At 38.1% G+C, this 23,485-nt stretch overlaps 1 protein-coding gene across 6 annotated transcripts; it reads right to left on the bottom strand.

The window, feature by feature from the left end:
- Window positions 1–198: 198 nt before the first annotated feature.
- On the bottom strand, window positions 199–22,131 carry LOC128030801 (disintegrin and metalloproteinase domain-containing protein 15). Of its 6 annotated transcripts, XM_052618791.1 has the most exons (26): window positions 21,472–22,129; window positions 20,798–20,892; window positions 15,773–15,849; window positions 15,608–15,686; window positions 15,427–15,503; window positions 14,952–15,159; window positions 14,807–14,872; window positions 14,190–14,261; window positions 13,917–14,086; window positions 13,749–13,833; window positions 13,527–13,675; window positions 13,272–13,449; window positions 12,742–12,834; window positions 12,458–12,653; window positions 12,254–12,362; window positions 11,850–12,045; window positions 7,202–7,279; window positions 6,966–7,077; window positions 6,708–6,855; window positions 5,988–6,038; window positions 5,438–5,546; window positions 3,978–4,043; window positions 3,782–3,862; window positions 1,746–1,814; window positions 1,408–1,562; window positions 199–1,300 (listed from the first exon to the last, which is right to left on the bottom strand). In XM_052618791.1, exons 1-26 carry the CDS (start codon window positions 21,629–21,631, stop codon window positions 1,231–1,233), a joined length of 2,949 nt encoding a protein of 982 aa, XP_052474751.1. In that variant the 5' UTR covers window positions 21,632–22,129; the 3' UTR covers window positions 199–1,230. The 6 variants fall into 6 exon arrangements, with proteins under 6 accessions (XP_052474751.1, XP_052474754.1, XP_052474753.1 ...); XM_052618794.1 differs by lacking the exon at window positions 12,742–12,834 and having other exon boundaries at window positions 12,458–12,548; window positions 21,472–22,131; XM_052618793.1 differs by lacking the exon at window positions 3,782–3,862.
- Between the last annotated feature and the right edge of the window lie 1,354 nt (window positions 22,132–23,485).

Here is a 23,485-nt window from a genome sequence, read left to right as displayed (position 1 = left end):
ATAACTTTATATGGTCCACTCGCCACCATAAAATAATTTGATGTCACATTAAAATCAAATGTGATTTTATATCTTAATGTAGCTAGTTAGCAAATTTCAATAGGGTAACCTGCGTGGTAAAGTAGGATAAATAAAATTTGATAAGATGATTCTGTAAAAATACAGGCATTAGGGTAATCAAAACTGCATGCAAGAATAAACTATAAAAATAAATCCCATGTTTATTGCATTAAAAATACTGCATATTTCAAATAGTCTAAAATATATACCTTCCTCAGGGCTTTGATCGATCCTCCAATCAGCCAGCTTTGTCCCTGCAGCAGCATTTACAATCACAATCTGAAGTGTCTTGATACTGATATAAGACATTATTTTACAGTAAAGACTTTACAGAGAACGTGTGTTTGTGTCCAATGCTAATATCTGTACTGAGACCAGCTGATGTTAAATGCAATGTAATACATCAGACAGAATTTATAGAAACTTTGTCTAGAAACAAAGAGTTCTGAAATTCAGCTTTGGTGCGATTGTTTTATAACAACCATCAATGAGATGTTGTGTCGCAAAATAATTAGGCACCAAAGAGATTCTGTTCAGGTCATCTATGGACAGGCATGCATTCATACAGCATCTCGGAGAAAGAAATCAGGACTCCTAAAGGCATCATCTTGTCATATCCTATTTCCATGCGTTGAACAAAGCATCTGAATCACAAAAGGAACTTTATATCAGCATTTGAATGTTCTTATTTGCTGTCCACTCTTAAAAAGTTCTTCAGAATTAAAAAATCCTTTAGATGTTTTGTAAGCTGAAGTTCTGATCCAGATGCAAAAGTCTGTACAGGTATTAATGTTCACCCTGCAGAATCAATCCTCACTCATGGTCAGTGCAAATAGAATTGTGCAAGTCTACATCACGTAGTGTCCCACAGTGGGTCCAAATGGCAAAAAAAAAAAAAAAACAACAACAAAAAAACAAGACACACAGTATATAAATATATATATGTGTGTGTGTGTGTGTGTGTGTAAATATATAGGGTATATGCTATACCCAAAATAATCAGAATATATTCGCTAAAAACAAGTCTAAATATGTTGTGCAGTTTTTCTTCTCAAATTTAACTTGTTTTATGGGGATAGATATTTTACTATCAAACAAGCCATAATCCTGAAAAAATAAAAATAAATTGTTGTCCAGAAATGTTCAGCCGGGCCAGCGTTTCCTTCCTGACTATATTTGGTGAAGAGTGTGGGGTATCCTAGGGTATTGCTGTCTCCGTAAAGGTGGATGAGGAGCAGGTCTGTACATAGAAATAAAATTATTATCCGATTACACTTTTTCCATAAACTATATTTTATTCACTTGCTTGTTGCATAATATCTCAGGGAAAAACATCAGTCCTTTCACCTGGCAGGAGCAGCAGCTGACGCAGGGTTACACGAGTAAGATGATGAAGATGCGGCAGGTCCTGGATGTCCCAGCAGTGGGGGTGGAGGAGCGTGGGATGAAGGATCCACAGGCAGTGGTTTCTTGGGAACCGGGGGTTTGGGGGGAGCAGGGTTCTGAAACAGGATGAGGTGTTTAAGAAGAGACTTTTTTTGTCTTACAAGTTGAATTTGCAATACATTCTAGTTCAAAATAAAAGAAAAACGACTGCACTAAGAGAAATAGATAATCTCAGATATATCAGAACAAGATCTGATATTGTTAATAGATGGATGCACGTTACACGCCTGTGGCAATACCTGTCGTGTAGAGATGACAGGGTCAGGAGGGAGAGGCTTGCTTGGTGCAGCCGATCGTGCTCCTGTGGGCTGGACGTACATTAGCAGGTGCAGCCATGTGACAGAGAAAAGCAAGCGCTGGGTGAGATGCTTACTGTGCCATTGAGTCAAATAACTGGGAATCACTCTATTCCACCATGATTTTCCCTTGATCATAAAATGAATTTTTCTGAGACCAGACTTTATCATAGGATATGCACTGCACAACTGATTCCTCTTATTCATTCATGCAAGAGGCTGGCAGAGACTGGGAGAGATAAATCACATGCAAAATATACACATGGGAGGCAAAGACTAGGGGCAGTGCAGTCGCCTGTCAATGACGTTAGTTCTTCTTCTTCTTAGTTTTATGGTTTGAAGATTGCAACCATGGCTTATTAGGTGCATACCGCCACCTACTGTATCGGAGTATGTAGCATGGATGTGAATCTAATTACGTTAGTTGTTGCCGCCTTTACTGACGTAGAAACCACATGACAACAGTGTTGTGGACAAATGCGGGAAGTAGCTTCACGACAAACTTCAACTAGAAAGAGATGCCGATCTCGCTGGTGTTTTACTTGACAGGTGAGTTGTTTTGATTCGTATCTTTACAGAAAATGTATGCTATTATAACGATCAACAAGATTAGTATTATGGGGCATACACGCAAAACGTGGGGCATCGCGTCTCTAGACCCGCGCGAGGACACGTCTGATCCATAGTCTGATCGTTTCTTTGCATTGACTTTGTATGTAATCTACTCACGCAAATTGCTAAACTCGTGTTAAATCCATGATTTATGTTTCCGTCTAATTGATGGCTGTCAGTGGTTGGGTAGAAGACAACAAATCCCTTCATTCCACGTTCCTTCTTAGCGTCATCAAACCACACGATTTTTATTGTTTTGATAGTGCGCCCTCTGGTGGCAGGTCCTACAACCTGTACCTTTAAGTAAGGTTGAAGTAAAAGTTAACGCTGTTGCTTTGATATCACCTACTCTCTAATAATGTACACAAAGTATTTCTGCATGATGTATCATAGGATAGTTTTTACAAGCCAGTTATTATTGATAGTGATGCTATCACCCTTAAACTAGTTAACATTTATTGTGGAAAGTGATAATATAGCTAGTGGGTAAATGAGCACAGATGTTGTGTCTTTTTTATTTCTTTGGTGTTCAAGGTTTAATTTAAGCTGCCTTCAGGTGGCACAAAGTGTATAAAAAACACATGAATAACTGAAGTCATTGCTTCTAGTCACTAGGTTATATACAACCTTTAAAAATAAATGTAAAAATTGAGTTTAAAAATGTTTAAATTTTTAAATCTTTTTTTATAACTTTTAAATGTATTAAATAATTATCTACATGAAATTTATCATTCAAATTTAAAATGTATTGTTAATTTTTTTTGTACCAAATTAAATGCTTTTTTTCTACTAATATTTTATTTACATTTATTCAATTATTTAATTTAATTTCCATCCATCTTTTTCTCAAACTACTAGGGTTGTGAGTTAATAAAATTTTAGCACTTTCATACATGAATTAATAGAAATCACTACATGTCATTGCATGTATTGTCTGTTAATGAATATTGGTTCACTAACTTAATTAAGCATAAGCATTGAAGGAAACTGAACTTAACTTGGAAAACTGGAAGTGCACATTATGATTAATTAGATGTCGATAAAGTGTTTTATTTATGGCGATATAATTGAAAATATTCCAGATTACATATGATCTCTTGCTCTCCCCCAGTCTGATCTAACAGGGCACTGGGATCTCAACACACTCGATTCACTCCAGAGGAACCATCAGTCCTTCCGCATGCACCAAACCACCATCATAATCTTACTATTAAACCAAAATGACAGGGACACAAGCACACCTCCACATGCAAAACCACAGAAACACGGACCACGACTAAGAACACAGAATGAGTTAGACACTTTGGGCCAAGACAAAATAACAGACACAGTCAAACATGGCAGATCACAGCAAATGCTCCCTCTACCTTGCACTGCATCTTGCTCTCTGAGGGAATGGGGTCAGGAGGGAGGGGTTTGGCGGGAGGCGCGGGCCAATGCCCCGCTAACTGAAGAACCAAAAAGAGCAATAAAAACTGTATTGGTTTGTGCTTAACATCTACCAGAACACCCCTAAATGCATCTCTGTGTCTCACAGGCTTTGTGAGCAGCAATGACATTTACCTGAGCAGGTTTAATGACAGGATCGGGTGGAAGAGGTTTAGTTGGAGCAGCAGGCCTGTTTTGGACCTAACAATAAGACAAAAGTGTTGCAGAGGGGGTAGCAGAGAGGCAGTACATGCATGTTACAATAAGAAAAGTTAGCTGTTTTAGGCATGGTAATAAGCCAAGAATAACTGGCTTACATTGTTATGTCAGCAGCAGAAGGAGACTCTGACAGGCATTTTTGAAGTATGCGTAGAAACAATAATTCATGCAGGGAAGATTCGACAGAGGAGCAATGTACGCATCACATACAGAAAACAAAGCATTTGGCCTTTAGTTTTACTGCATCTAGCACATTTTTGGTCATTTATTTCGTGGATCGATGATAGAGTCAACCAGACCAAATTTGTTATCCAGGTGAAAGAGCAGGATCATGACTATAATCCAAACAATGTGTGTCAGCCTCAGTAGCTTTAACTGACCTTTCAACAGACATCTTTCACCAGGATTTTGCCTCTGTCCTAGTTAGTGATAAAGAAAAAATAATAGTCTACTATAGAGAACCACTTGATACATTCTAGGGTTGGATCCTTACCAGAATGTTCACTTTGATATGATACCAGATTCTGTTATCTCAGTATTAATATTATATCTGTACCTTTGGCAACTAATTTAACAGATGAAATTAGACTAGGGCTGTCAATAGATTCATATAATAGGATATTAACCTATTAACCTAACTTATTTTACTAGTTTATAGCTTAAATATTTTGTAGTTTAGTTTAAGAAAAGAAAAAAAAACTCAGAGTGTTTTTGTACTATTATTAAATTTTTTTATTTATAGATAAATTACAGAATTTACACTACCACACAAAATTTGGGGTCAGTAAGATTTTTTTCCAAATAAATGATTACAAATGTGATAAAGACTTAAATGGTTACTAAAGATTTCAGTAACACATTATAATAATATTCCGCCAGTTAATGTTAGTTAACTACTTTATTTACATGAATTAGACAAGAACAAGCTTTCGACAGCATTTATTAATCTTAGTTAATGTTAATTTCAGTATTTACTAATGCATTATTTAAATCAAAAATTGTGCTTGTTAACATTGGTTAAGGCACTGTGACTTAGCATGAACTAACAATGAATAACTGTATTTTCATTAACTAGATACATTAACTAACATTAACTAATGAAACCTAAATGGAATTCTAAAGTATTACCAAGATTTCTTGTTTAAATCAATGCTGTTATTTTTTTTTACTTTTAACTCAACACTGATAAAAATAAGACCTGATTATTGTAACACAACTATAGTATAATTTCTACTATGTCTATTTTTGATCAAATAAATATCTGTTTTTCTGTGGAGACTCTTAGGAGCCCCACACTGCATTCTAGCAGATCATGCTCCAGTAATAGTATCACTGAATGGGCCAGGTGCTCAGGAGCAGCAGCGTATTGACTGTACCTTGCTGATAGCCTGGGTGAGAGGGATGTCGCTCTGGTGGGGCCACTGGTACCTGAGCGGTTGCACCTGATCTCCATTTCGAGCATTTGCAAGCTCCACAGCAGGGGTCCTGCGAGGGAAATTACAATTTCTTCACAATATTGCACTCAAACTAATGTTACATGTTAATGAAAATTATTTGTTGCTGGTCATTGTTAGGTAAATTTATACCAATAATATCACATGAAATTCAATGTTACAGAACAACAAGCATCTCATTATCTAAAATCTATTTCAACTACACACTTTTGTTTTAAACTGTGTAAAAAAGACATCTAGCAGGGAGAAAATAGAAGAAACTCTGACTAATGCTGGAAGTTCTACAACGCACACAACCAGAAAGGAGCTTGTTAATGACAGCCAATGCTAAGCCAGTGATTTGACATTTGTATTTAATTGTCATTCAAACCCCCTGCTGGTGAGAGACAAATGTATATCTACAGAAGTATAGTGACTGCTACCACTCTGGCTTGTTTTGCACAACAAACCGAAGCTCCACATTCACAGATACCTTTGGTTTTCCTCTTTCACACAGTATTCAATGTAGGCCACTGAGACACCACTGCACCATGGGTAAAAAACAGTAAAATTATATCATTAATCATTTATAATATGATCTATGTCTGTGATGAAGGATCTTACTTTTATCTGGCATTAACATCTAAAGGTTGTAATATCTGTCTGGCTGGTGTATTTTTACAGTAGTCTATGTTTGTTCTCTTCTATTCTGACTTAAGTGAAGTTACGTGGTCTGATCATCTAGTTTAAAACATGTGTCAAACTCTTAGAAATTGACTCTTTGTATTTATGTCTGTTTAATATGTAAAAAAAAAAACCATTTTCAAGAAATGTTTACATTTAATGTGGTGTAACCATCATCTAAAAAAGTAAATGCATTAAATACCATTAATACAATGTCAAATATTAATAAGCAGTTGAATTTATATATTAAAATAATGTATTAATTATTTCTACATAATAAAAGATTACGCCAAACTACTAAATAAGTAATTTCTTTTTCATTCTTTTAAAGGCTTATAGTCAGGAATTAAAAACATGCTCATCAAATTTTAAGTCATTGCAAGCTTAAATAGCATTTTTAAATGTATTTTTAAATCACTTCTTTATTAAATCTCATGTTATTTGTCCACTGATGAAGTGTGATAAATTGCTTTAATAAAGTGTGTCATCTCTTAAGCCCTGTGTCCTTCTGTCTGTTTCTCTGTCTTACCGGCTCTGTCGGGACTTGTTGAAGGGAGTGTGGCCGAGGTACACAAGACCTCGTCGACAGCGGGGGAAACGGAGTGCGACGAACAGCAGTGAAACCGGTAACACAAACAGGAAAATGACCAGCAGAGCCACCTGTGCAGGATCTGAATCTGTATACAGACAAAACCAGGCTAAACACTACCACGCCAATGTAATCAATGTGATGCATTACTGAGCCCAAATTTCTAAAGTTCCATGCGAGTCAGTTTGTGTGTGGTACCTTCGGGCTCTCGTGCAGGGCCGCTGTCCACACTGCCACCGGTTCCAGAGTATCTGCAGTCAGGAGGAGCCCAGCCTTCATCACAGTGACAGTTCTTATTACTATTACAGACCTACACAAACAAAGAAAACAGAGAAAAATACTTGATTTGCAAAACTTAATAAAGTTAATAATAATAATAAAGTTTATAATTCTCTGAAGTTGCAGTGTGCGCTCCTTCCCTCCCCCCTCCTCACCCCATGGCCATTGCACTTCCTGCGGCATTCCTCAACACCAAACATGGCCACGTCCCGGCACTGTTGGTCTACACATGCCTGAGAATATAATGTTACAATGTTTTTTAAAAAGCATTTTTTTTTCTCCAGGACTATAAATACATGTAAATAAAATATCTAATATTGTAAAATATGAATCTTTAAAATAACTATTTTAATATATGTTAAAATATAATTTCCTCCTGTGATGGCAAATTTGAATTTTCAGCAGCCGTTACTTCATTCTTCAATGTAACATGATCCTTTAAAATTGATTCTAATATGCTGATTTGGTGCTCAAGAAACCAATTATTATTTCTTATTATTATCAATGTTGAAAACCGTTGCTGCTTAATATTTTTGTGGAAACCATTTTTTTAGGATTCTTTGATGATTAAAAAAAATAACCAAACAGTAGTGTGTCAACTTTTATCCTGAGTAACCGATGAGCGCAGCCATGATGCATCCTAACTTTGTTTGGATGATCTTGTGTTCCGGCCTCCATAAAAATGAATGTTAAAACAGCTTAAAAGATTGACTGAATTAATTCAACTTTATCAATATAACTAAATAAAATTAATAAATTTAAATGAATGGTTGTTGTCATGGTGTAAAGAACAGAAACTGCTATTTGTTAATAACTGGAATCTTTTCTGGGAGCGTCCTAGACTGTTTCGCGCTGATGGATTACACCCCAGTCGAGTCGGCGCGGAGCTTCTCTCTGACAACATCTCCAGGACACTTCGCTCCATGTGACTAGTAAGTCAATTCTCAAATAACCATTATGATGAGTTTTGTTCCACCCGCTTAAATGATAAAAGTACTTGTGCTGTAAAACCTATTAAGACTGTGTCTGTTCCCAGAATAGTGAGGTCAAAATATAAATATAAATATAATGTAGGATCTAGAAAAAATCTTATCGTAATTAAACCAGAAAAATGTAAAGTAAATGAACAAAAACAATTTTTAAAGTTTGGGCTCATAAATATTAGATCACTCACACCAAAAGCAGTTATTGTAAATGAAATGATCACAGATAATAGTTTTGATTTACTCTGCTTGACTGAAACCTGGCTAAAACCAAATGATTATTTTGGTCTAAATGAGTCTACTCCACCAAACTACTGTTATAAGCATGAGCCCCGTCAGACTGGTCGTGGCGGGGGTGTTGCAACAATATATAGTGATATTCTCAATGTTACCCAGAAAACAGGATACAGGTTTAACTCTTTTGAAATACTAATGCTAAATGTTACTCTGTCAGACATGCAAAAGAAATCTAATGTATCTCTTGCTCTGGCTACTGTGTATAGACCACCAGGGCCGTATACAGAATTCCTAAAAGAATTTGCAGATTTCCTCTCAGACCTTCTAGTTACAGTTGATAAGGCGCTAATCATGGGAGATTTTAATATTCACGTTGATAATACAAATGATACATTAGGACTTGCGTTTACTGACCTAATAAACTCCTTTGGAGTCAAGCAAAATGTCACCGGGCCCACTCATCGTTTTAATCATACACTAGATTTAATTATATCGCATGGAATCGATCTTACTGCTATAGATATTGTACCTCAAAGTGATGATATTACAGACCATTTCCTTGTATCGTGCATGCTGCGTATAACTGATATTAACTATATGTCGCAGCGATACTGTCTGGGCAGAACTATTGTTCCAGCCACCAAAGACAGATTCGCAAATAACCTGCCTGATCTATCTCAACTGCTATTTGTACCCAAAAATACACATGAATTAGACAAAATTACTGACAACATGGGCACTATTTTCTCTAATACATTAGAAGCTGTTGCCCCAATCAAATTGAAAAAAGTTAGAGAAAAACGTACTGTACCATGGTATAACAGTAATACTCACTCTCTCAAGAAAGTAACTCGTAGTCTTGAACGCAAATGGAGAAAAACTAACTTAGAAGTTTTTAGAATTGCATGGAAAAACAGTATGTCCAGCTATAGACAGGCTCTAAAAACTGCTAGGGCAGAGCATATACACAAACTCATTGAAAATAACCAAAACAATCCAAGGTTTTTATTTAACACAGTGGCTAAGTTAACAAATTACCAGATGCCACCTGATTCAAATATTCCACCAACGTTAAATAGTAATGACTTTATGAATTTCTTCACTGATAAAATAGATAACATTAGAAATACAATAGCGAATGTAGATTCTACAGCATCTAACACTTCAGTTTCATCCATCGCACCCAAACATAAACTGCAGTGCTTTACAACCATAGGACAGGAGGAGCTAAATAAACTTATCACTGTATCTAAACCAACAACATGTTTATTAGATCCTGTACCCACTAAATTACTGAAAGAGCTGTTACCTGTAGCCGAAGAACCGCTTCTCAATATCATTAACTCGTCGTTATCTTTAGGACACGTCCCAAAACCATTCAAGCTGGCGGTTATCAAGCCTCTTATTAAGAAACCAAAACTAGATCCTAGTGTACTGGCAAATTATAGGCCTATTTCAAATCTTCCATTTATGTCTAAAATTTTAGAAAAAGTTGTGTCTGCTCAATTGAGCACCTTCCTGCATAAAAATGATCTGTATGAAGAATTTCAGTCAGGTTTTAGGCCCCACCATAGCACAGAAACTGCACTTGTTAAAATTACAAATGACCTGCTCCTTGCGTCAGACCAAGGCTGCATCTCATTTCTAGTCTTACTTGATCTTAGTGCTGCGTTCGACACCATAGATCATGACATACTCATAGATCGATTACAAAACTATACAGGTATTCAAGGGCAGGCTCTAAGATGGTTTAGATCCTACCTGTCCGATCGCTACCATTTTGTTTACTTAAATGGGGAGTCATCTCATTTATCATCAGTAAAATATGGAGTGCCACAAGGATCCGTCCTAGGTCCCCTTCTATTTTCAATATACATGTTGCCCCTTGGTAATATTATTAGAAAATACGGAATTAGCTTCCACTGTTATGCTGATGATACTCAGCTATATATATCAACGAGACCAGATGAAACTTCCCAATTATCTAAGCTAACAGATTGTGTTAAAAATGTAAAAGATTGGATGACAAAGAATTTTCTCCAATTAAATTCGGATAAGACGGAGATATTAATTATTGGACCAAAAAACACTACACAGAATCTTGTAGATTACAATCTGCAACTAGACGGATGTACTGTAACTTCCTCTACAGTCAGAAATCTGGGTGTTATATTAGACAGCAATTTGTCTTTTGAAAATCATATTTCCAATGTTACAAAAATTGCATTCTTCCATCTTAGAAACATTGCCAAGCTACGAAACATGTTATCTGTTTCTGATGCAGAAAAGCTAGTTCATGCATTCATGACCTCTAGACTGGACTATTGTAATGCACTTCTAGGTGGTTGTCCTGCTTCTTCAATAAACAAGCTACAGGTCGTCCAAAATGCAGCAGCGAGAGTCCTTACGAGGTCAAGAAAATATGATCATATTACCCCAATTTTACAGTCTCTGCACTGGCTACCTATTAAGTTCCGCATCAGTTACAAATTATCATTACTTACCTATAAGGCCCTAAATGGTTTAGCTCCAGCGTACCTAACTAGCCTTCTACCACGTTACAACCCATCACGCACCCTAAGGTCACAAAACGCTGGACTTTTGGTAGTTCCTAGGATAGCAAAGTCCACTAAAGGAGGTAGAGCCTTCTCACATTTGGCTCCCAAACTCTGGAATAGCCTTCCTGATAATGTTCGGGGTTCAGACACACTCTCTCTGTTTAAATCTAGATTAAAAACACATCTCTTTCGCCAAGCATTCGAATAATGTATCTTTTTAATTGTGAGTGTAGTTGCATCTGATCAAAGGTGCATTTTTATTCATTAGCTAGGGTTAAACTAATTTTACTTTGTTGGATCAGCAGCTATGCTAATGATGTCTGTATTTTGTTTCTATGTTTTGCCACGGGATTCACATCCCGTGGTAACTAGGATTTACACAAGCTCCAGTCTGGATCCAGAACACCTGAGAAGAGATGATGCTGACCCTCAGAGGACCTCAGATGATGCTAACCCTGAATGAACAAACAGAACTAACAATTATTCCTAAATGTGTGACTTAATCATATAATAACTTAATTAATAATATTGATAGTTCATCGTCTAGCTGACTACGTCTTGTATTATTATTATTTTTTAGTTTTTCTAAAATCCTGTCAAATGTGCACAAACTACTAGCTACTACTAAATATTGTAGAAACATAATTTTCTGTAAAGTTGCTTTGTAACGATTTGTTTTGTAAAAAGCGCTATACAAATAAACTTGAATTGAATTGAATTGAATTGAATTGAATAAATACACTGAACAAAATTATAAATGCAACACTTTTGTTTTTGCCACCATTTTTCATGAGCTGAACTCAAAGATCTAAGACATTTTCTATGTACACAAAAGGCCTATTTCTCTCAAATATTGTATATATAAGTAAAAATGAATAGCTACAATGGCTAGATGGTAAGAAAATCTCAAATGGAATTTACTAAAGACTCTGCATGATCAATTACGCTAAATGTATGGTAAAATTCACGTATTAAATAATTAACCTTCCTAAAAAGTACAAAGTACACATTTTCTGGACACTCACCTTGTTGGGCCCACAGGCTGTCCCCTGTGACACCATGGCTGGGTCGGAAACATCATCACCTAGATTAAAATAAGCGCCCCGGCAGGTAAAGTCACTCTGGTTCAGTTTGACTGTTGTGGTCAGAATCTCAGCGTTGGAGCCCAGCAGAGGACGTTCATTTCCACCCTGACACTGGATCCTACCACAGTGCACATCCCTAAGTAAAACAAAGAAAACAATCATATTTCCACCAGATCAAATGTAACTGGATGTAAACAATATTACAGCACAATTTTTGCACGTTTTGTTGTAATTACCGGTATGCTTACACAGAATATGCGATATTGGATATTAAACATTTTAGGAAACAATCATGATTATGTGAGTGCTTGAAAATCATCAGATTCCAGGCTACATGTCCTCACCCTTTCAAACAGGGGATGTAGGAACCGTTGGACATCTGGCCACAGTTTCCATACTTATTGCCCTGCTTATTCACAGAGGAAAAGCAGATAGGTGGAGCATGGGTGGAGTCTTAGGGGGTGGAGAGAACAGAGAATCAATCGTGATAAATCTAGACTCTAGGTGAGAATCCTTAGATTCGTCATTGTGGAGCATGTTGCACTCACTCTGTCCCCAGAGCATTTGGCACTGCTCGTCCAGACTGGCACACGCGCCACTGTAGCAGTAGGAAGACCCGTCTTTGCATGACTCTCCGTTCTGCAGAAACACATTAGGAGGACAGTAAGGTGAAGTGCCAGTGCAGTACTCCGGTAAATCACACTCTCCCAACGGCTCCCGACACACCGACCCGGCCACACGCAACTGCAGGGAAAGAGATGGAGGAGATGCGGTGAGAAAGCGCCATTAGCAGTGCATATCTAAGTGTGTAAGCATATGCACCTTTACAAACCTTGCAGTTCTCACAGCAGATGCCATCAGAAGAGCACTGGGCCCCAGGAACCAATTTACACGTGCTGGCATTGCAGCAAGGATCATTACATTCCTGAACACACACGCACGCATGTAGCAGATTACAGAGGCGAAGAGCATATTACTACTTTTATTTGATTTACAATCCTGATGTGTCAAAACGAAATTCGAAAAAAAAAATAGAGAATTGCAAGATTTACAAACAATTCCCACCCCGAAATTAAGAAATTGATGAAAATTAGTTATTTTTATGTTCACAAAAAAAAAAAAAAGAGTCAGCAATGTCAACTTTGCAACTTGTATATATATAGTATATATCATTTTGACTCATTTTTGACCCAGTATGGGTCACATGTTTTGTTCCATATAAGAAAGCAAGTCACACAGGTTTGGAAAAACATGAAGGTGAGCAAATGATGAGAGAATGTTCATTTTAGCTGAACTATCCAATTAAGCAGTTTTAAGCAGCCATTTTTGTCAGGAACCAGTAGTCAGAAGGCTTTTTCTTACCTCCAGCAGGCCGCAGTCACACTCCTCTCCTCTCTCTACATACAGGTTCCCGCAGCGCGGACCTCCCTGAAGACTCTCGGGCTGAGGCACGTTAAACAGACACATTCCACCACCGTGCAGTAGACTGAGAGAGAGATCCCGTTCGCTGCAGCTGCTGAAGAGCTGACCGGGCATAAACCTGCACAAGGGAGCATTTACTGCATACTGCACAATTAGTCACCAGCACTATATTATCAGAGAGTCACAAACACTCACCCAGTGGAGGGCTCCATGATGCAGCCCCCAAGCCGAGGCTCGTTCTGGCACTGGCAGCGCCTGTCGGCAGTATCGTGACTCATTCCCAGGTTGTGACCCAACTCGTGTGCCACCGTTGATGCTACACCTAACACACTCACCAGGTGATCCTATGGTGCAGGAAACACAGGTCAATACTAAAACAAGACTTTTTAGTGCATAGAGATGAAAGATTGCTCTCACCACATTCACTCCTCCTGACCGATCCTTTGAGCACATGGACGACTGAGATGCCATGCCAACTGTTGTCCCATCAAATGATTCACCCCTAAAAAGCATATCATGATTTACCATAATGGCTCAAATGTGATTAACTGGTGCCTATATTTTCCACAGTGCATCTGGTCCTACATGATGAGCTGTGCGTTGTCATGCCGTAATCGTGGTAGAAGGTCCCCGGTCCTCCAATCCAGGAAGCGGTTTAGAGTTTCAGTGGGATTTTTATCCACTTTAATTTTGTCCTGGTCACTCCAGATCTCTAGACCCACCAGAGCTACACGTACATTCAGTGGCCGGTAGAACTGGGACAGAGCGCCAGACAGAGATTTAGAAAGAACCCTAGGTTCACAATCTTACCGACCACAAAATTGTGATCAGTAGTGCACATTTAAAAATAAAACTTACCCAGTCTACTTGGTTTGCCACATCCAACATGCGGTAAATTATGGTTTTATTATTCTTCTGGTAATTCAGATACTGTGAGGAAGAAACAGAAAAAGAAGACAAAAGGATTCAAAACTGAAACCTTGAATATTTAGATATTTAGACTGTAAAGCAATTAAGAGTAGATGTGATGCAGTATATGTACCAGTAGATGGCATAAGTGTCTCACATCTCAATGTGAGTGTGAGTGTGAGTGTGTGCCTCTGTGTGTGTGTGTGCGTGTGTGTGTGTGTGTGTGTTTTTGTGACATATCAGGACACAACTCTGTATAATGACATGTGTATGTCATAGGTATTAAAAGGAGAGGGTGACTTACGTATTAGGACATAACCCATGTCCCCATTTTTCAAAACGCTTATAAACCATACAGAATGAGGTTTTTTTTTTTTTTTTGAGAAAAGTAAAAATGCACAAAGTTTCCTGTGAGGGTTAGGGTTAGGTGTGGGGTTGGTGTAGGGCCATAAAATATACAGTTTGTATAGTATAAAAACCATTACGCCTATCGGATATCCACACTTTTCACAAAAACAAACATGTGTGTGTAGGTGTGAGTGTCAGAGATACCGCTATTCTCTTACCTCTTTATGATCCACCACCAGCACCAGCTCAATATATTTGGTCTCTGAGAGAATGTCTCTCTTACTCTGTCACACAACAGCAGAAAAAGATCATGAGGAAAAAAAAATACACATACCTATAAACACCACACTAGTACATGCTCACCCTGTGTGTGTGTGGGATGATCTGAATGGGAGGAATAGAGGTATGTGACACTCCACAGTCTCTAGACTTCGACGTTTGTGAATCTGTAGGGTAGATCCCGTGCATCCATCCTTCTTCCATTTCTCCGCTTCCTTCCTCTTCTCTGTCATGCTTTTCTTCCTCAGGACGCAGCTCAAAGCTCAGTGTGGCGTTAATGACTATCACTCCCCTGCAGAGAGAAAAAGAAGTGATATTTCTAACACCATAACTAACACAGACTGAACATCATGTTAACACACAGCACTCATTGATGGTGTTAAGAAATACAGACTCCTTTCTCATATTTCACTAGTGTTCACTATGTCAGCCATTTAAATTGAGTTGTTTTGCGTTGGTAGTGTTTGATCCTCAGATGTTCAGTGTATGATGGCCAGTTTTCCTTTGTCACTTTTTTCAAAGTCGGTAAGTGTTTGACGCCTAGTGTTTGTAAAATTACCGTAACCCAGAGCAGGAGCTGAGTGCCACACGGGACTGAGGGAAACCCTGCACTGAACCATGATAGTAACAATGCATCTGTCAAAGAAACATATTTTATGTTAAGTTGCTGAAATAAATTGCAACATTCCAAAAGGTACTGTGAAATAAATGTGCCCTAGTGTACAAAGGACTCATCTCACCACTGGGTTCTCCTTCATGGACACCCCAGTTCCGTTTGGCAGGTAGTAGAACACGTTAGGCGGCTTTGGCAAAAGAGCTCTGCAGTCAGACCAATGTTCAAATATGATGATTTACGTAACTTCAGTAGATGCTGATGATGAGTATACACACAGGAAATTACTTACTTGTTTTTCTCTAGGTCCAAGATATACATGCTGCTTCCCACTTGTAAACCACACTGCAATCTGTCTGGGTGACCATTCTGGAGAGAATGAGAGAGACAGATTTCATGTTATAAAGAGATTATTTGAATAGTTAATTTGTTATATACGGAGATATAACAAGGCCTATTTATGAGCCCTCCTGCTCCACCTCAGCAAATGTTACAAATGTGACCCTGGACCACAAAACTAGTCTTAAGTAGCATGGGTATATTAGTAGCAATAGCCAAAAAAACATTGAATGTGTCAAAATTATATAATTTCTTTTATGCCAAAAATCATTATGATATTGTCAGCCTTTTTGGCTGAAGCTATTTACACTAACAACGTGTGATTTGGCTAGGTAACACTATAAAAGACTCCAATGGGACAGAAGGTAAAATGTTTGACATCTTCATTTGCGCTTGACCTGGGTTCGAATGTGCCATTTTCAAATTTCAAATTGCATCAGAAAAGCATTTATTTAATTAAGAATATAATCAAAGTTGAAAATAAAGTATTGGGTAGGTTTAGGATAGGATAGGTGTAGGGTAGGGCTTTATTGTCCCAATTTGCACCCTCAGATTTCAGATTTTTAAATAGTTGTATCTCGGCCAGATACTGTCAAACCATAGATCTGAAAAGCTGAAAGCTTGGCCAGAGGAAAAGAAGGGTTCTCTGAGAGGATAAAATAGCTTCATTTTAGAGGGTAACTGGGCTAAAAACCAACTTCCCCTTTTTGAGCCTTTCTCTCATCTCACTTCCCATTCTAAGCACCTTTTCCTGCCATTCTATCACATCCCTTTGGCACACACACACATTCAGCAGCCTGATGAAAAAGTGAAACCCCACTCAACTTCCTGTTTTATGGCTGCTGCTGTTTCCTGCTTTTCTCTTCAATGTGCTAATAGGAACAGCTTACTTTATTGACCCCTCCTTTTCTCAGCCAATAAAAGGAGGTGTATCTGACCCCTCCCTGTACCAGCCATTCTCTTTTCCTGCTAATCAAAGCAAAAAAAAAAAAAGATAGATTCAAAAATATTTTTATTCTATGGTAGTATACTGTTGAGTGTTGACCCACAGTCCAAATTACAAACAAATGACTTTTATAACCAGGTTCATTTTACTGAATCAAAAACGTGCAGAGCAACCACGTAGCCCAATTCACGAACAAACGTTGTTTAAATTACTCAAAAACTCATCTACTTATTAAAAAGCAATTGAACTAGCTTCAGTTAAGTCTATTTCATTTTAAATTGCAATGTACGAAGTCAAAGGGTTCTATAAAAATTTATAGAAATAACTGAGAATTTCTTTCATATGTAAGCTAAATTTTACACATTAGACTGAAATACTCAAAAGACTCAGAATCCAATTCAATCGTGAATCTGTGAATTGAGTTGTGAATCTGAATTAAATTCAGGACATCAGCACATGTGTATTGATAGACAGTCCTAATCCCAATAATTATGTCTCTTTTTCGAATCTAACATTAAATTGCTGTTGGCAAGTATTTAAAGGCTGCATCTCCTACAACATTAGCTTAAACCAATACACAAACAGCTGTTTGGTTACTGTCTGCATTACAAGGTACAAATGTTGATTTCATGTCTCAAGTACTGTGTTCTTGTAGCTCAAGTGGTAAAGCGTTGCTTAAGCAAGCGCAAGGTTGGGGGTTCATATCCCAGGGAACAAATGTTATGAAAAATTGTTAGCCTGAATGCAATGTAAGACGCTTTGGATAAAAGCGTCTGCTAAATACATAAATTTAATTTAAATTTAAGTACCATTACGAGATGTCAGACTTCTCACAGCTCTCAGATCTCATCCAGTTTCTTGCCAAAGCTTTAAATGTTCTTAGATATTGTGGAGCTGCTGAAAAGAGTCATCAAAAGGTCATGAAACTGACATCACAAGAGCATCACTCTCTAAACCACATCCGCTGTCATTTACCATGCTGAACAACACACACATACAAACACTTTCTCCCAAGATCCAACCTCTGGGCTGCTCACAAAATCTGAAGCCCACATTCAACCATCAGATACTGCTCCAGCATTGTTCAGGTTTCCTAGAAAACCACAGGCATCTATTTGTGGGCTATACGTTTATTGCTATCAGATGGTTTTGGTGAGTGCCTTTCCTATGAACTCCTGGGAACTGACTGCAGTTTACTGGGAATGGGTGGATCGCTTGTCTCTGAACAACCAGGGCCAAGTCAAACTAGTGACAGAGGCAAAGATGAAGCCATTTCTTCATATCTGAGTCCTGACTCATTTTTCTCTCTCATTTCTTTGACTGTAACACATTCCACAAACTTTCTTTAGTGGAAAGAATTTTGTGGAAAGATTGCCCAACGCATTGTCCAATCTGTTCTCCTATTTCTCTTTCTGTTATTGCCTTCTGATCTGATCTGATCTCACTTTTTTTCTCCCCCTCTTTATAAGCCTCTCTTTTTCAGTCTGAATTAATGTCCCTGAGCACATGCTGTATGCAGCGCGCTGACCTCAGCAGCTGATGAATGCTGGGTGGGGTACTTTTACTGAGGCTAGCTGAGGGTGAGGAAGAAAAAGAGCATACGAGAATGGGAGTAAGGGTGGAGGATGAGAATTGAACCAGAATGCATGGTTTGCCTGTGCCTTAACCACAGCCCATGTGAGACCTTCTTGGTTCATACAGTCAGTAAATTGGTTAAATGGGTGATTCATAAGTTTTGGTGATTCACTGAAAAAAAAACTAGCTTATAAGAGAGACTTTGTGAAAATGAATGAAACCAAAAATTATTGAGTCATTTTGTTTCTTAATTTTTTTTATTGAATCTGGTACCTAGCCCTAGTAGCCACTATATTTATTGTGGTTAAAGTAAATAATATGACTCCCCAGGTTAAACTCTATTAGAAGATTTCTTATGGAATGACACTCAGAAAATAGCCTTACTGCATGACAGAAAAATACAAGTCTGTGCTCTGTAAACCAATTTGTTTGGCCAATCACAGCATTCTGAGGCAGTCTTTGTCAATCATTTTGAAGGCTGCCCACAGAATTCACCCAAAAATGAAAACTCTGTCATCATTAACTAACCCTTATGTTGATTCAAACCTGAATTACATTCTTTCTTCTTATGTTTAAAATCAACTTCCACAGTATGCACAAAAAAGACAAATAAAGCTTTAGAACGACACATGGTTGAGTAAATGATAAGCTGTATAAGCAATTTTCAATTTTTAATTCGAGATGAATACTCTCTCCGATCGACATATTAATATAATTTGAGTTCCAGTTAGTGGGTGGTGGATAGCTTGAGGGCAACTGTTTGTAATCAAAAGATTTGCAGGTACACAAAGTGTTGGGAAGATTACTTTGGAAATGTAATAGGTTACAGAATTCAAGTTACCTTATTTAAAATGTAAAGTAGTTTAACTATTACAATTACTTTATTAATGTAACTGATAACATTTCTAAATTCTCTGATTCTAAATTTCTAACAAAAGTTTTTGAAACACAGCAGAATTCCGTCAATTTACTGAGACAGTTGGGGGGGGGGGGGGGGTTGAGTGATCTGAGTGTGTGTGTGCCTCCTCTCTGTGTCATTGCTGGAGGTCTCGAAGCGGGCGAAGAAGGTGTTGAGGTCATCTGGTAGGCTGTCTGAGGAGCTGATAGTAGTGCTCATGTTGGTCCTGTAGTCTGTGATGTGATGTGATGCATGCCTTGCCACATGATCCGCCCAGTGTCAGCATTAGAGTAGATTCTAGAAACTGTCCAGCTTCACTCTGTACTGTCTTTTAGCCACTGCAATGTTTTTTCTCAGTCTGTACTTTGCAGCTTTGTACTCTGTCTTGTTGCCTGATTTAAATGTAAATTTGACGTACAGTACCTGACTGTTTATCCAGGGCTTCTGATTGGGGAACTTCCAGACTTGTATGGTGGGTACGATGTTATCAAAAACCCATACTCGGAATTCGTGCTCTGCATTTAACCCATCCAAAGTGCACACACACAGCAGTGAACACACACACACACACTGTGATCACATACCCGGTGCAGTGGGCAGCTATTTATGCTGCTGTGTCCAGGGAGCATATGGGGGTTCAAGAGCACCTCAGTCGTGGTATTGAAGGTGGAGAGAGGCACACACTGGAATGAGTGCAGTACATTCACACCCCCCACCTACAATTCCTGCTGGCCCGAGACGCGAACTCGCAACCTTTGGATTACAAGTCCAACTCTCTAACCATTAGGCCACAACTTCCCTCAAATTCCCTCTTCACTAGAGCTAATGTACCCAGTAATCTTTAACATTTTCTTAACTGTAATTTAATTAGACATTTTTTCTCAGTAACTATAACTGATCAAGGTTACATTTATTTTGTAATAAAATAACTCTTTTACATGCAACTAGTTACTCTCCAACACTGGGAACCACACACACACATATAAACATAAAAACACACACCCAAGCCATCACCTGCCTTTCCTCTCCATGGCAAAACAGGCTAAAAACAAACCATCGTTGTCTGATTCAACCAGGCAGAGGGCCTGCTTTACTGGGCATGACGAAATAAATGAGTCAGCATGTAACCTAGTGAGCATTTTCCATATCACTGTTAAGAGAAGTGATAAAGAAAAGAAAGAAATTATGAGACTTAAAGGTCAATTTAAAGGTCAAGTGAGGGAGGTGGGCTTGGTGTCCATATCTGTCCTGTCCTGGAGGGAGAATGTACTGTAGGTGTGTGTTGACATATTCAGCTGGAAACTTCCTGACATAAAGTATGATCTGAGAGGAGAGGAACTAGAGGCAACATTAAGGGGACGGACACTTCCTGTGCAGCTGAGAGCAACTCTGAAGTCATGTCCTGCTAAATTCCCCCATTCCATACACACACACACACACACACACATTTTTATTACTAGCTCCAGTGAAGAGGAATGTTATCCAGACAGGCATGAAATGTTAGTCAATGTTGTTTTAATGATTAATTATTACTGTTATTAGACGGTGCAACAACTCACCTGTAAAACATCACTCAGACTTCTCCTAACTCCATCAACAACAGCAAACGGCCTTGTCTTCGCCAGAGGCTTCAGTTCTCTTCTATGACTTGTGACTGTAGGAGATTTAGAAAAATTATATTTATATGTTCATAGGTTTTATTATTGTAATAAGTAAATATATAGAATTTTATACAAAAACAAACAAAAAAATTAAACTTTTAATTTATTATGATAGCTTATGTTATAATTTCAAAAGCCTGATTCCCCTACAAAACTGTTGCAGTACTTATTTCAGATTGTGGGTCAGAATGAAAGAAGGATTAATCTGTTCAACTGAGTAAAGTTTTGTAAGTGCAACCCAAATACTAGGGTAATCAATTGTTATTTCTTTGACTAATATTAACAAAAATCTCCCTGCATGTCAAACAAGATGAAACTAACAGACATTCCATCTCTATCTATTAAGATTCCACTACTATTTAATGGGATTTATTGTGAACCTATCAATAACAAAGAGTTAAAGTTGTGCTGATGAAATCTTGTGAGTGTTTCTGTAATAATGTATGTTCATCTCAGAGTATTACAACAGTTTTGCTCAAGTGCACACTCATACACCTATATCACTGTAAGTAATAACCACTATAAAGACTAGCGGTGTTGTGGGGGCATATTTAAAGCAGAGTATCCCATACCATTGTGAGAGGAGTTAGTTATCCGTGTGAAGCTGCTGTCATCCCTGTTTAAGGTCAGAGTGAGGGACCCCCTGAACATCAGGAGCGGGGTGCCTTCAAACAGAAGAACAGTGAAGAGAGTTCGCCAAAAACACCTGAACAACTGATGATGGTGCTTCATGGTCCAGCAACGCACTGACTGGTCTAATCTTTGAATTCAAATGGAGTAGCGGATCAGTGCACTTCTAAGAAACAGTCCCGTGAACACGGCCCGCGGTCAGACGATCTGTCACACGTGAACGCGCACCTGGCCATTCACCTGCTGCTGGACGCCAAGCTGCAGTCCGTTCTGAAAGCGTGTTCTCGGCCCAGCGTAGGTTCTGTCAGGGCGAACCGACATCCTGCTGAAAACCTCAGTTCTGCCCCAACAATAATAGTGGCTAGCCTACTGTATTGCGCTCGTTTCGTCTTGCGATACAGAGGAATCGCATGTGATAATAAGCTCGTAGAATAAGCTTTCTCGGTAGAGTGCGCAATCCGTCCGCTCGCCGGTGTTATCCCGAGGCAGTATAATCGCATTTCTCAGTGTGTCCAACCACATAGGGTTTCCTCTTTCGAGTTAACTCTTTGCTGTCCGGTCGGGTTCAAATCCTTGTCAGAATGAATAGGTTAGGCTACGCTACGCATTCGTTTAGCTGGAACAATAAAGAAAGCTCGTAGATGGCGTAGCCTACTAGGCATTAATTATAACGATTAAAGCAGGGATGGGGATGTACTAAAGGACACCAAAACTGAATTGGGAAGGTCTGAAAATATGCAAGAATATGTACAACATATAGGGTTTATGGTACACTGACAAATGTGGGACACATAAGCTTCAGTGCGTTTATTTCTTCTTTTACAATATTAAAGTGAACATGATGGTTGCTGAATTTAAGCAGGGGTGCCAAGTATTGAAATCACTTGACTTTCTGCCAATTATGTCAGAAATGTGGCCAAGAAAATAATCAAACAGGAAGTACCTTTTGTAGAGGCATAGGATTTAGAGAAAATAACGTTAAGCATTTAAATCTGTTATAAATAAAACTATGTTCTAAATTGTTATCAAAAATATATTTGTGATGAATTTATAGGCTACATCAAATTTAGCAATAATGTTGTGAAAATGTGTTAAGAATATTTTCTATTTGATGCAATCTTTGTCATCCCACTTTAGGAAAAGATGTTTTAAAAGTGGGACAGCATGTTATGACTAATGGGGAACAGTCAATTATGTTATGCTATTCAATTGATAAAATGTGCATTAAGAATGTTAAATGCCATAAATTTAAATTTGAAAATTTGGGGCTTATAATGCAGCAATATTATTTGTTTTAAGATCCAGATGAACAATTTAGCAACAAGAGGACAATGGGATCTTGGACCCTGATGGGGTTTACATTTTGCAGAGTGTTTTACTTGGCATTAACCCTGAGGAAGGCGATTGTTGTGCATTTACTGCTACAGCTGGAGAGGTGCAGCCACTGAGGAATTGTTTGATTGTTCTTGTTTGCTTGTCAGATAGATAATCTCCCCCACACACACAAACACACACACAGAATAAATAAATAAATAAATATACAAATTAAATAATAATAATAGTAATAATAATAAAAACAGAGGGAGTACTTCCAAATGAATCTATTCAGGTTCTCAACTTGGACTGCATCCGAAATTGCATACTTTAAATAGGTAATCCTCCTCATGCCGGCACAGGCCCATGGAGAGTGCTGCAAAACTAATGCTATTATACTTTAAAACCCTCTTATCTTATTAGTACTCTACCCGCACATACACTAGAGAACACATATTTCACTCATTATGTGTAGAAAAGTATCCAACTTGTACACTGCACGCTGTGTCTTAGACACATTGAACTTGCTGAATCAGAATATCAGCTAAAATCGTGACCAAACAGATTATATTGCATAAGCGATTTTCTTCTACCCTTGGACTAATCACACATGTTCTTCAGAACTTAGCCTAGAACCCAAAG

This window comes from Carassius gibelio, chromosome A16, assembly GCF_023724105.1.
Source record: "Carassius gibelio isolate Cgi1373 ecotype wild population from Czech Republic chromosome A16, carGib1.2-hapl.c, whole genome shotgun sequence".
Classification (NCBI taxonomy): Eukaryota; Metazoa; Chordata; class Actinopteri; order Cypriniformes; family Cyprinidae; genus Carassius; species Carassius gibelio.
The sequence above is the reverse complement of the archived record's forward strand: the minus strand, read 5'-3'. Positions and strand labels throughout refer to the sequence as shown.

Excerpts from the sequence above, each read along its gene's own strand:
- LOC128030801 (XM_052618791.1), bottom strand. The coding sequence starts at position 21,631 with ATGAAGCACCATCATCAGTTGTTCAGGTGTTTTTGGCGAACTCTCTTC. Across the intron at positions 15,160-15,426 it reads AGCTCCTGCTCTGGGTTACG|GGGAGTGATAGTCATTAACG; the intron begins GTAATTTTACAA and ends TTCTCTCTGCAG. Across the intron at positions 7,280-11,849 it reads CAGCCTGTGGGCCCAACAAG|GCATGTGTAGACCAACAGTG; the intron begins GTGAGTGTCCAG and ends TTATATTCTCAG.